General features: G+C 50.5%; 1 protein-coding gene across 1 annotated transcript; it reads left to right on the top strand.

Moving 5' to 3' along the window:
• Window positions 1-841: 841 nt before the first annotated feature.
• On the top strand, window positions 842-4,642 carry GAPDH (glyceraldehyde-3-phosphate dehydrogenase). Its single transcript, XM_084226677.1, has 12 exons — window positions 842-900; window positions 1,419-1,462; window positions 2,029-2,128; window positions 2,264-2,370; window positions 2,456-2,546; window positions 2,717-2,832; window positions 2,948-3,029; window positions 3,175-3,326; window positions 3,428-3,506; window positions 3,737-3,820; window positions 3,971-4,068; window positions 4,340-4,642. The coding sequence occupies exons 2-12, from the start codon at window positions 1,440-1,442 to the stop codon at window positions 4,407-4,409; spliced, it is 1,002 nt and encodes a 333-aa protein (XP_084082803.1). The 5' UTR covers window positions 842-900; window positions 1,419-1,439; the 3' UTR covers window positions 4,410-4,642.
• The last annotated feature ends 8,977 nt before the right edge of the window (window positions 4,643-13,619 follow it).

Genomic DNA, 13,619 nt, shown 5'->3' with positions numbered 1-13,619 from the left:
TCCGCTGATCCCTGGGGGTCACCCGAGCGTCCCTGCAGTCCCTTTACCCTTGCAGCCATAGAATCATGGAATGTTAAGGGGTTGGAATGGACCTTAAAGATTATCCAGTTCCAACCCCCGTGCCACGTGCACGAACGCCTCCCGCTAGAGCAGGTTGCTCAAGGCCTTATCCAGCCTGGCTTGGAACACTGCCATGGTTAGGGCATCCACAGCCTCCCTGGGCAACGTGTTACAGTACCTCATCACCCTCACAGTAAAGAACTTCTTCCTAATATCCATCCTAAATTTCCTCCCTTTCAATTTGTAGCCATTACTCCTTTTCCCATCACTACAGCTCCTGACGAAGAGTCCCTCTCCGGCTTCCCTGTAGGTCCCTTCGGATACTGGATACTACTCCATCCAATTGGGCAAAGACTGCAGCCGGGGCGGGTGACTACCTGCCCTTTGTTACCAGGTGAAAGCAGCGCATACCACTCTCCGGAGCAGCAGCGAGCCCGGCGGGACCAGCCCCCGACCTGCTATCACCCTCCCTGTCTCCTCTGGCAGGCGTGCAGCCGCCCATCCCCGCTCTGGGGACACCTCCCCGCAAGGACCGGTGCATTTTTCACCACCGCCACCAACCCCCTTGGGGTGGCTCGACGGGAGGGTGATCGCTACGGAGCCTATGTTCCCAGAGCGGGGCCTTTGTTAACGGGGGGCGGCGGGGCGGGGGAAACAGGGGGGATCTTCGGCAGCCGCACCCGCAGCACGGGCGCACGTAGCCCGGTCCGGCCCTCGCGCTGCCATTCGACGGCGTCGCGGCGGGGCGGGCCCCCGCCCTACCCTCACGCGGCTATAAAGGGCGGCGGAGAGGCGCTGCGCCACCTTCTCACTGCGCGCCGGGCGGTTCGGAGGCAGCAGGTAACGGGCGGGGCGGGGGAGATGCGCGGGGGGAGAGAGCGGCGGCGGGGGGTGGGCGTGTGAGAGCCCTCTCCCCACACACACGCACCGCCCACCGGCAGGGGGTGCGGCAGCCCCCGGGCGGAGCGGGGCCGCGTGGCGGCGGGGCCCACGGGCACAAAGGCGGCGCGGCGCAAAATGGCGGGGCGGCGTGAAGGGGGGCGGCGAGGCGAGGAGGGATAGGGGTGTGAGGGGGGATGGTCGCCGGAGGAGGAGGGGGCGGATAGTTGTCGCGGGGGGGAAGGTGAGTTAATCGCCCGGGGCGGGGGAGTGATCACCGGGGGGGGAGGCGGGGGGAAGGGCTAGCTGGGTGCGCGGGCCCCTGCTTGCAGGCTCTCCTCGCCCCCCCCCCCCCCCCCAAGCGCCCACTCGCCCCTCGGCGCGGGCGAGACGTTAACGGCGCCGCGTGCGGGCGCGACTGCCCGAGGGTGGTTGTTGCCAGTTCCCCTCATGCCCCTACCGGTGGTTTCTGCTTGCAGGAACATCCCGAAGCGGTAAAGATGGTGAAAGTCGGAGTCAATGGGTGAGTGCTGGGGCCGACGGGACCAGCAGGGATTGGGGGGGGGTTGAGGGGGGGGCGGCAAGGTCGCCTCAAGGGCGCGGGGGGAAGATTTGGGGAGAGGGAGAGGTTGAATCCCGCTCCGCCGGCGCCCCCCGGGGCAGAGAGCGGTGCTGCTGACTCATTTCTCCTCGGATTCGGGGTGACTCACTCCGGAAAGGGCTGCCGTTGCTCGGCTGCCCCAGTTTCCCTCCCCATTCCCGGGGATCCCTGCAGCCCCCCACCAAAAGGTCTCTCGGTGGATCGTGTGTCGATGGCGGTCCTGGGGATGTGACCTTCTCATGCCGGGCCGAGGAGTAACCGGATCCCCGGGGCTCTCAGTAAATTTAGCGATTGACCTTTATGGGGCGGGGGTCGCTCTTAATCTTTAACCGGGGTGCCTTGGCCTTTGGACGAGCTGCAGGACTCCCTCCCGCCCTACTGGGCAGGGAGCAGCCAATGATCCCGAGGGAAGGCTGCCAAGGACTGCCTCCCATGCCCAGCTGGGCTGGTTCTCTGTTGCACCTCCTCACCCTTGTCTTTCTCTCCAGATTTGGCCGTATCGGCCGCCTGGTTACCCGGGCTGCCGTCCTCTCTGGCAAAGTCCAAGTGGTGGCCATCAACGATCCCTTCATTGATCTGAACTACATGGTGAGTTGCTTTGCAGTGCCCCCTCTGGGCCTTTCTGAGTAGGGCTCCTCTGGATCTGTTCTGGTAACTTCCCAGGGTGGTAGAGGATGATGGCAGCCTGGGTGCCTGACCTTCCACTCCCCTTCTGTTTATTAGGTTTACATGTTCAAATATGACTCTACTCATGGCCACTTCCGGGGCACTGTCAAGGCTGAGAATGGAAAACTTGTCATCAATGGGAATGCTATCACCATCTTCCAGGAGTGAGTATCTCTTTCCTGATTGCCCCTCTGGACACTGAAAGCAGGTGTCTCATGGAGCAGCCTGTGAAATTTTGTCCCTCCTTAGGCGTGACCCCAGCAACATCAAGTGGGCAGATGCTGGTGCTGAATATGTTGTGGAGTCTACTGGTGTCTTCACCACCATGGAGAAGGCCGGGGTGAGTATGCCACAGAGGCACAGGAGAGGAGGGATAGGGCTGCTTTCTGCCTGTCAGGCATGCCATCGTGTACAGAGCTGCTCAGGATGGGGCTGTGAAGGAGAAGACATCTGAAGAAGCAAGCTTGGAAGGATCCTGATTTATGTAGTCTCTTATCAATCTCTCTCCAGGCTCACTTGAAGGGTGGTGCCAAGCGTGTGATCATCTCTGCCCCCTCTGCTGATGCTCCCATGTTCGTGATGGGTGTCAACCATGAGAAGTATGACAAGTCTCTGAAGATTGTCAGGTATGGAGAAAGGAGCATGTTTCCTGGCCTGGAGCTCTCACAGCTGCCAGGGGTCTCACTTTGCCTCAGTGGAAGTGTTGCCTCTGGCTGATGTGCCTTTATCTCTCTACCCCAGCAATGCTTCCTGCACTACTAACTGCCTGGCGCCCTTGGCCAAGGTCATCCACGACAACTTTGGCATTGTGGAGGGTCTCATGGTAGGTCTGCAGCTTGGTGCTGAGGGGGGTGACCTACCACAGATCCCCTTGTGTGAGAGGGAAAGCATCTGTACTCCCTGTGTCTCCTGGGATGCTCTTTCTGGAGAGTACTGGCGGTGTTCTTACTCCTGTGCTCTTTCTTCAGACCACTGTCCATGCCATCACAGCCACACAGAAGACAGTGGACGGGCCCTCTGGTAAGCTTTGGAGGGATGGCAGAGGTGCTGCTCAGAACATCATCCCAGCATCTACTGGAGCTGCTAAGGCTGTGGGAAAAGTCATTCCTGAGCTCAATGGGTGAGTGTTGTCCCTTCTCAGGTGTCAGGAGGAGGCCAAACATTCTTAGGCTGGCAGTGGAGTGCCAGATGCTGATCCTTACTGACTCATGTCTCTCACAGGAAACTTACTGGAATGGCTTTCCGTGTGCCAACCCCCAATGTCTCTGTTGTGGACCTGACCTGCCGTCTGGAGAAGCCAGTAAGTGTTGTGGATGAGGTCCTAACAACTTCCAGATGTGCCCCTGCTTCCTGTAAGCTCTGTTTTGAGCCTGGAATTGCTTTCTCTGCATCCATCTTGTCCTAAAGATGTGATCTTTGGGAAAAGAGCGCCTGCTGGGGTGTTCCCATGTGTGTCTCCTCCCTCCCCTGTCCCCAGTGGACATTTTGTGTGAGTTGGGATCTGATCATGTTGGATCTGTCTCTCCTCAGGCCAAGTACGATGACATCAAGAGGGTAGTGAAGGCTGCTGCTGATGGCCCCCTGAAGGGCATCCTGGCATACACAGAGGACCAGGTGAGGAACGCCTGCTCGCTCGGCCTGCGGTTATTGGTTCCTGCCTCATTTTTCTACAAGGCTGTTGTCAGCAGCTTTGCCAGGATCCTGCTTTGGGCACTTGGGGTAGAGACTGGGCAGCCATATGCATTACAATTTCTTGTGTTACAGGTTGTCTCCTGTGACTTCAATGGTGATAGCCATTCCTCCACCTTTGATGCGGGTGCTGGCATTGCACTGAACGACCATTTTGTCAAGCTGGTTTCCTGGTGAGTGCAGCCCTGGGGGACCTGGGGGTTGGCACAGACAGGTTACAGACTTGGGTGTCCTGTTGGCTACCACTTGTGATCTGTGACACACAGAGCTCCCATCTCACTGTGGAGTGAGATTGCTTCTTACCTGAAATTACTGTAGCTGCCCTCTTCCCCCCAGAGGGTAGATGGGAGTTCAGTTGTGTGGGCTGGGACAGAGGAGCAGGAAGAGTGGAAGAAGGGGTGCAAGAAATGGATCAGCCCTGACATGCTTGTTTTCTGTCCCCAGGTATGATAATGAATATGGATACAGCAACCGTGTTGTGGACTTGATGGTCCACATGGCATCCCAGGAGTAGCTGAGCACACAGCCCCCCCTGCTGCCTAGGGAAGCAGGACTCTCCTTTGTTGGAGCCCCTGCCCTTGTTCACCACCGCTTAGCTCTGCATCCTGCAGTGAGAGGCCAGTTCTGTTCCCTTGTCTCCCCCACTCCTCCAACTTCTCCCCGAGCCTGGGGGAGGTGGAGAGGCTGATAGAAACTGATCTGTTTGTGTACCACCTTACATCAATAAAAGTGATCACCATCTGAAAAGCCTTGTCTGTCTGTCAGGGGGAGATGGGAGGAGGCAGGGGGGCATGTATGTAATGAGCAGCTGTAGACACCTGCATGGCAGTCTCTCTGCCCAGCCGTGAGAAGCTGGGGGGTGCAGCCTGCCGAACTGCTTGTTCCATATGGGAGAACCCAGAGTCCAGCCTGTGAGCCAAAACAAGGTGTGGGTGGTGCAGGGCTGTGCTCCACAGCAGAGCTCTCTGCGTGGTAGGATGGCAAGCCGCTCCGTGGCTCCATCCACCTAGCTCTGGATTTGCTTGTCTGATGGGCGCATGCAGAATAAAAGTGCTGAGCAGATGACTCATGCATTTGGTTTGGTAAAGGGGCATAAGAAACAAATTAATTCTCCTTCCCTTGCCTCAGCAGGGGACAAGGAAGATATTTCCTGGTGTTAACAAGGCAGGTATTTCACTTGCTTTTACCTTTTACAATGAATTGGCTTTGCCCCAGAGGAAATGGCTGCCGAGGGACGTGTTGGAGGCCATCGTCGGCATGGTGGTGGCCAGTCTTAATTCTGGCTTAATTCTGTGCGTAAGGAGGGGCAGTTGCAGTTAAGCTGCTGAGCAGCAAATCTCTGCAAGGTGAGTGTCAGCCCTCTGCCTCCCTGCATTAGTTGTGGAAGCATGAATGCCGCTGGGCAGCGACAGAGCCTTCCATGACCTGTGAGCACCGGGACAGATAAGCAATGCACTGCACAAAATCACGTGGACCTCCCATTTTTAGCAGCTTAATTTAGCATCTCAGGGCTGATGTGTTCTCTCCCTGGCAGGCACGGTTGGAGCTGTTGTCCAGACCCCAAGTGCTTTAGACCCTGATCTGGATGCTGCAAGGACATAAGCTGGAGGATTTAAACTCTCAGGATCAAGGTATGCTGGACACGGTTTCCCAGAGCTGCTTATCTCCAGCAGTTGGGCTGCGTAAGAATTATATGTTTGCTGGACTAGAAGGCAATGACTCAAAGTTATTTTGCAAAGAGAAGAGGTTGAATAACCTGCCTGTGGATAGGAACTGGGATTCTGAACAGGTTTTTAGCCCTAGGACAGCAGAAATACTTGGATTACACCAGCAATGGCCCTGTCATTGGAGCTTTAGGTAACTCTGGTGTCAAATGGGAGCTGCCTAGTGCTGAAGCTCACTGGGGGCAGCCCTCCCATGGAGCTGGGTTTCTGCCGGGAGGGCTGTGTAGCCTGGAGACCTGAGTCTTGGGTTGGTCCCATCCTGTCCTTGATTGCTGTGCCTGGGTGCTTTGAATGGCTGTGCTGTGTGCCGCTGCCTGCATATTGTGTGCGTGCCAGTCAGCGCCTCGCTTAATAATCTGCAAGTGCAAAGAGGTTACTGAAACATCTAAAGGAGGGGGGGAAGGATAGATGTCCTGTTTTCCCATGTAAAGCATATTTTAAACTGGGTTAAGAGCTGGACCATTTATATAAGTCAAATTTTTCTCCTAAAAAGCCTTATGTTTCCTAAGTGAGATAAGACTACCTGAAAATTCTAAAGCAAAGAATTCTTGTTACTTAACAAGCGTGAGCCCTATCCGACCTGAGATCAAATTGCTCTCGGAATGAGCAAAGTCATACAGCCTCAGGGTGGAGGAAGAGTATGTACTTTCAGACCAACAGCTGCTGGGAATGTCTTGAATAAAGGTTCACTGTTTTCAAAAACTATTTCAACTGCTTTACAATCTCATCTCTCCTAGAAAAATTATATGGTATTGAGGTGAGGAAAGCCAGGAATCACAGCATTTAAAACATGGTTGGTCTTGTATGGAAATAGGGAGAGTGAATGTGGCAAACTAGTCATGCAGCTTTTGGACTGCCTGGAGGGCTTGGTTTCCTCTCTCTAATATAACCTCCCTAAAATGCACAGCTCTTCCAAATCCTTATTTTGCATCCAGACACTGTACCTACAGATGGCACCACAGCAAGGCCCCTCTGGACAAATGGAAAAACTAGCTCAGTGGCCAGCCTGTCTGAGAACTGACCTAAAAAAACTCATGTAATTTTTTTTTTCCCATCAGTTTGCAAAATTGACATGTATTACTGCAGATGGCATTGAGATAAAGATGGGAGATCTGCTGTGGCAGCTGCTTCTGTCTCTGGAGAGGAGTTTTCCCCCAAGTAGGGGAGCTGTAGGTTTGTTCTGTTTGCTCTAGTGTTTTTATGGAAAGCAGACAGAAATGCTTGGTCAGGCAAGGCAGGTGCTCAGGCAGACATAAAGAGGCTCTCATTCAGCAAGGTAGTGAAAAGCAATGGTGCCAGCTGGCTGGGACAAACCAACTCCAAGAGCAGCAGCCACAATCCTGGTTTGTGAGCACCTTGCAAGGGGAAGGTACAGAAAGACACTGATCCTGGCTAAAGGGTTGACTCTGCCTTCCTTGGCTGGCCAGGCACCAGGGCTCACTGTGCACAGCCATTGTGGGAGAGGGATGCACCTGGGAAAGCTCTCTGGCTGACCCAAGAGACAGCTTCTCTGATGGGCAGCCAACCATTTCTAGGGGTGGGAAGCTCTGTGTTTTATTCTCCTGTTTTTAAGACAGCTAAGGATAATTAGCAGTGGTACTACAAAAAATTTAGTTTTATAACTTTCAACGTTTAGAGAAATTATTTTATACTTCCTTGGCATTTGCACAGACTACTACACATGCACTGCTTCCCCAAGAAAGGTCCTCAGACCACCTTCATGTTGAGATGTCAGCATGAAACTTCAGCATTAAGGAAGATGCCACGTAGGGAAAACCAGCTTGAGCAGATGTGGAAAATAGTTAAGTTCAGTTGAAAAATCAATCCAAAACATAACAAAATGGTAACTCTGTAAGCACAGTGAAAAAAGGTCTTGGACATTTAAAACATCCTATATCCACTTCTGAAGTAAATCAGTCTTTAAGCAAAGCAATTGGCAAGACCAGGGCAAGGAAGAGGAGATACAGGTCTCTGAAAGACTTATGACACAGTTACAAAAGACAAACATCTTAAAGGATGATGTTTCAACCTCCTTCATAACTGATGCCATTCACAAAATGCAGGTTTGTGACTTAGGGTAGGCAAATACCCCTGCAGGCTCCAGCAGCGCTCACATTTCATTAAAACCAAGCTGCCTACCTTTGGGCAATCCCAATGTGTTGTACATGCTGCAAAAACAAGTAATTTGTTACTTACTCTTCTGAGCTGAATGTAATCTCTTACTCTAGGACAGCTGACTTACCTCCATAAATTACCTTACTACAGAAGTATCATCTTCTTGAGCGAGTTAATTAAGTGTTCCCTAGAAGGAACAGTAGTGCTGGGTTATGCTTCACAGCCTAAGATTTGAAAAGGCAGCTGTCAAAAAACAGAAGCTGTAGTCAAATGAAAACAAAAGAAAAACTCATAAATACTAGTAAATGAGACTTAGTAACTGTAAAGGGAAAAAAAAATAAAGATATTATGTGACAAATAGAAAAGGAGGGCTGAAAACCTCTTTCAAATGCATCTTGGAGATAAGAAAGCTGCCAAAAAGCCGTAAGATGGCGTGGGAGTGATTAGGGAAGCTTAAGTCCATGAATGAAAAGTAAAGTTGCTGTTTTGCCGTCAGAGGAGCTTTGGGGTGTTGCCAGACAGATTTTCCTCAGCAGCAATGAGATGAAGCCTCCACTGAAAACTGAAGCATCAGGAGTTAAAAACATGTCTGTGACATGAAGGGCAGCAAACCACATGCGAGACTCGGTGGTCTCCAGCATGAAATGGATGAACAGGTAACTGTGCTGCAAGTAACTGACCACTCACCTCAAATCCCCACCATGATGAAAAGGAATGGAATTTGGGAAAAAACAGGCTGGCAAAACCTTTCAAAGAACTGCCTGAGGACAGGGAAGGCCAGCCTCTCCAGGCTGAAAACTTGTGGCAAGGCTGGTGGCAACTGAGAGGTGAGAGTGGCCAGCATCTGAGGCCATTTGCCCCACCAATCAACACTTTCAGAACAATTTGGAGCACGGGGTGCAAGGTGTGTTGATTATGCAAAATGACCCAAAACACTCAGCCCTGAATGAGCCTGTGGAAAGATGCAGAAGGATCTTGTGACTGAGTGACTGGGTTATTAAAATGCTGGATGAAATTCAAGGTTGTTAAGTGAGAAATACTACATGCAGGCCTCAAAGCCCTCTTTTGACATTGCCCAAACCTCCAACAAACAAGTGAGCAACTTTTGTTGACCTTGGTCTGAGTCCTGCAACAGAAGGGGAAAATTTAAAAAAAAAGGTGGTTTGTAATCTCTGCAATTTCCAGTTTTTTAGCTGCCAAGCTGGATACTGGTTTAGGTGCTGGATACCAAGTACCAAATCTCACATGGCCTCCAGCTTCCCCATCTCCTCAGAATCCTTGTATGCCTTTATCAGCCTGACTAAACTGCCATCTACACCAACAGCATGAAGTGACTTTAGGCACTGTACAAAAATGCTCACTTGTCTTTTTTTTTTTTTAGGAGCAAAGTAACTAAACTTTTCACTTTCAAAACATTTTTTTCCAGCCTGGAATCATGGTTGGAAGTCTTTGGTCCATCTATTCCAATTACTGATGCAAAGCAGGACAAAAGGACACCAATGTCACATGTTGATAAAAGATGTTTAAAGACATCTTGTGTCTGGCTGAGAACTTGCACATGATTGCAGGTGAGCCCTGCTCCCTAGGTCTTTCTAACCCTTCTGTTCTCCCAGGCAAGGTCAGTCACTATTTCTTGCTCTTGGATATAGCTGTCTGGCAACAGAACTTCTCTTTTGACCCTATTCAGAAATACTCTGTGATGCTTCTTAGCACTTCTGACCGCGATATTTAGCCCTTTTGAGAGTTTGTATCATTTCTACGTATCAAAAATGGTTATCAGTTTTGTCTGTCAATTCCTTGTCCTTCTATAAATATTACTTAAACTGCAGATTTTTTTCCATTCCTTCATGATTTCTCGCCTCCTCCCCCCTCCACTGGTTTCTCATTGGCTTTTGTCCGTGCCCTGTCAGACTAAGCACTGACGTCATTCGCTTGCCCATCCACCCAGGCTTTTCTTTAAATGTCTTCCCCGATGCTTTTAAAAACTGACCTCAGCAAACTGTGGATTTCAGCAGCCAGTGCTGTTTTCTCAGTGTGGAGGTCAGTGTGCTTTGCAAAGCGCCGTTTGCAGGAAGGCAGCGACAGCGCCGTGCTTCACTTTCAGCATCGCTCACTCCAACTCCCCAGGCAGCCTCAGGCTTGGTGTGGGGGCTTGCTCATCCCTGCAGCACCCCATGCACCCCACAGGTTACTGTGCTCCAGGTCAGCTGTGCCTGGAACTGCAGCAGTGCTCAGCTGGAGATCCTGTCAAGGATCCTCCTTATTGCTCACTGCCTGGAAAGTGCTTCATCATTCTGAGCACATTCTGCATTGTCCATATACAGAGCAGACCTATCTGGTGAGTACTGCTCTTTTTTTGCCTTGTTTTGATTATTTTCCCGATTTCAGCCAATAAAAAGAATATTTTACTGTTAGGATTGATTTTTCTTTAAATGTAACTAGAACAGCATGTTAGTTCCTTAGACATTCAAGTATTGTTATTTTTCTCTGAGGTGATATGAGCAGCTGAAGACCATTTTTCAGACAGCTGAATTATTCTGTTGTCCCTCCATTCCTTTTCTCCTACCATAGTTGCTGTAGTTGTTACAAGGATTATTTTTTGTTAATGTAGGTCAAGCTTTATTATTATTTCTATTAATTATTCTTATTTCTAAGTACTTTTGTCACATGGCCACTTACTCAAGGAAGTTCACTCACTGAAAGTTATCTCATGTTGCTAAATCACAGCCTTTTGAAAAACTGGGAAAATACTGTTTTTTCCACAATCTGCAAGTTCACTTATTTCACTCTAAGGAAAAGTTACAGGACAACACACAGCTCTCAGCTGTGACATTTTGTTCTGGCTGATGTCTCAATTTGTTTCTCAGCTGATCCCTTGTCCTTAGGCAACCATCAATCTTCACCCAATCTTCATCTGTCATAAGGACATCTAAAATCATTGCCTTACTTGGGCATTCCATCACTTGTAAATTGATGAGAAATTCCCCCTGGCACAGCATATTCTTTGGTATCCCAAGCCAAAGTCTCCTATTGACAACACAATTTTTCTTGTCAAGGAAAGCAGGGAGGTACTTAATAAATCAACATGTTTTTTGGGGGGATTCAGAAGTATTTATAGAAGACCCTTCACTGCCTTGATGAAATTGTGCATCAGACAATGTTTGGCTATCAGCTGTAGAGTGAATATCACTTTTAACATCACTTGTAAACCAAATTCACAATGGCTCTTGCCTATTCCTTTATCTAACAGGTTAGACTGATCTAGCAGTTCTACCATATGGCTGTGACCCTTAAAAATATCAGTTGACCACATTTCTTCCAACCCTGATGATTTCTACTTCCTCTTGCACTTTGCCCAGATGCAGTCTGCTTTCGAAGCTGGAAATGCTGCCTCTTCCCATCTGTTGTGACATTTGTCCAGCTTGATCATGACGGCTTTACCATCACTCCTAGCATTAATCACCATGTGCAGCAGCTTGCCAGATATTTTCAGGGACCTGTCCCTGCATCATCCAGCTGTGTTTCCAATGGACAGTACTTCCAACGTGTTCTGCATTAATTCTGACCTCTCCTCTTGAATGTTTCTTCCCTGTAGCCAAAGTACTCGACCTACTTGGTCATCACCTGTGAGTTCTGGGGCACCCTGTGTCACAGGTACCTGAGACACAGCAACCATAAATGTACGAAGAGTATGGCCAAAGGTAAAAGGCTTAGGAAAGTCAAGCTTCCAGATCAAACTGAGAAACAAGAACACCTGTCTATGCAGCTTTGTCCTCTCCTAACTCTTGACCAAGAAACATGATAAATGAAATAACACAACAGGTTAGCTGGAATCCAAAGGTATTCTGGTGAAGGCCGCCAGCATTGCATTTAGGTCCATCCAAGGAATGCTGATATGGGGAAAGCTAACTCACACCACCGCGAGTCATGCGGGATGAGTGACAAATGCCTCCAGCAGAAGGGGGCTGGGTGGAAAATACAGGGCCTTGACTGACTCGACAGACGAGTCAGACTCTCAGTGATATGATCTAAATGAGATGGGATCCAGGAATCAGTGAAGGGAGCGTGCAGGTTCACTTAACACAAGGAAGAAGATGTGGGCTACTTAGTGGTTAGGTTTCCTGAAGCCTCTGAAGCAAGTAAAGCACCATCCCACCCTCATGTGGTCAGGTGCAAGGAAAGTGATGCTCCCCACCCTCCTCTCTGTGGGATCATTTGCTAGTTTTCATCAAGAAATTCAGTGGGCCTGGTCAGAATCCCAGAATGGATGGAAGGGACTACCAGTGGAGCAATCTGGTCTCAACCCCTGTCCTCAAGCAGGGTTGTCCCAGACCACATGGGACAGGATGGCCCCCAGGCAGTTCTGGAATATCTGCAGTGAGGGAGACTCCACAACCTCTCTGGACAATCAGCTCCAGTGCTCAGACACCTGCACAGTAAAGAAGCTCTTCCTTTGTTCACGTGGAGCTTCCCGTGTTCCATTTTCTGCCCATTGTCTCATGTCTTCTTGGCACCACCAAGAACAGGAGCCTGGTTCCTCCCTCTCACACTCAGCCTGCAGATACCCATAGACAATGATGAGGTCCCCTCTCAGACACTCTTACCAAGCCTGAACAGACCAGCTCCTTCAGCCTTTCCTCATGAGGCACTTCCTCACCTAATGATCTTCATTCCCCTTTGCTAGACCTGCTCCAGGAGCTCCATTTCTCTCTTGGATGGAGGAGCCCAGAACGGGACACAGCACTGCAGATTCCCCTCACCAGGACTGAGTGAAGCCTCACTTCCCTTGACCTGATGGCAATGCTCTTCCTAATGCATCCCAGGACACCACTGGCTTCTGGGCCACCAGGACACACTGCTGGCCCATGGGGAGCTTCTTGTCCACCAGGACCCCCAGGTCCTTCTCTGAAGAGCTGCTTCCCAGCTGGTCTGACCCCAGCCTGTGCTGCTGCATGGGAATATTTCTCCACACGTGTAGGGCCCTGCATTTGCCTTTGCTGAATTTCAGAAGGTTCCTCTCTGCCCATCCCTCCAACCTGTCCCTCTGAAGGGGTGCATAACACTCTGGGATATTGGGCACTCCTCCCAGCTTGGTGTCATCAATGAACATGCTGAGAAAGCATCACCCTTCATCCAAGTTATTGATGAGTAAGTTAAACAAGGATGGACTGGTACTGAACCTTGTGGGACACCACTAGTGACAGGCCTTCTGCTAGACCCTGTGCCACTGACTATCACCCTCTGGGATCTGCTGTTCAGCCAGTTCCCAATCCACCTCACTGTCCACTCATCCAGTCCTCACTTCCTAAGTCTGTCTATGAGGATCATGTGAGAGACAGTATTGAAGCCTTGCTGAAGTCGAGGCAGACAATATCCTCTGCTCTGCCCTCATCCATCCAGGCAGTTGTCTCGTGGTGGAAGGGAATCATGTTGGTCAAGCACAATTTGCCCTTAGTGAAGTCAAGCCGACTCCCCTGCTCACCTTCTTGCATTCCACGTGCTTAGAGATAACCTCCAGAGTGAGGTGCTCCATCACCTTGTTGGGACTGAGGTGAGGCTGACTGGTTCCCTGGGTCCTCCTTCTTGGCCTCTTTGAAGAGTGGGGTGACATTTGCTTTCTTCCAGGCCTCAGGCCCCTTTCCTGATGTCAGACCCTTCAAAGATGACCACTATGGTGTTCAGCAGCTCCTCAGCACTGTGGATGCATCCCTACAAGGGCCATGGATTTGTGGATATCCCATTTCCCTAGGTGCTCTCTAACCCAATTCTCCCTGCCCAAGGGGGAGAATCTTCCTTCCAACATTCCTGAGGGGTAAGAAGCTGATGAACCAGTCTGCCTAAATATTCAATGGGAAGACCTTATTGCCCAGTCCAGAGATATGACC

This window comes from Fringilla coelebs (genome assembly GCF_963513975.1).
Source record: "Fringilla coelebs genome assembly, chromosome: 2".
Classification (NCBI taxonomy): Eukaryota; Metazoa; Chordata; class Aves; order Passeriformes; family Fringillidae; genus Fringilla; species Fringilla coelebs.
This window is presented reverse-complemented; position numbering and strand designations above follow the sequence as displayed.

Excerpts from the sequence above, each read along its gene's own strand:
- GAPDH (XM_084226677.1), top strand. The coding sequence starts at position 1,440 with ATGGTGAAAGTCGGAGTCAATGG. Across the intron at positions 2,547-2,716 it reads CCACCATGGAGAAGGCCGGG|GCTCACTTGAAGGGTGGTGC; the intron begins GTGAGTATGCCA and ends ATCTCTCTCCAG. Across the intron at positions 4,069-4,339 it reads TTTGTCAAGCTGGTTTCCTG|GTATGATAATGAATATGGAT; the intron begins GTGAGTGCAGCC and ends TTCTGTCCCCAG.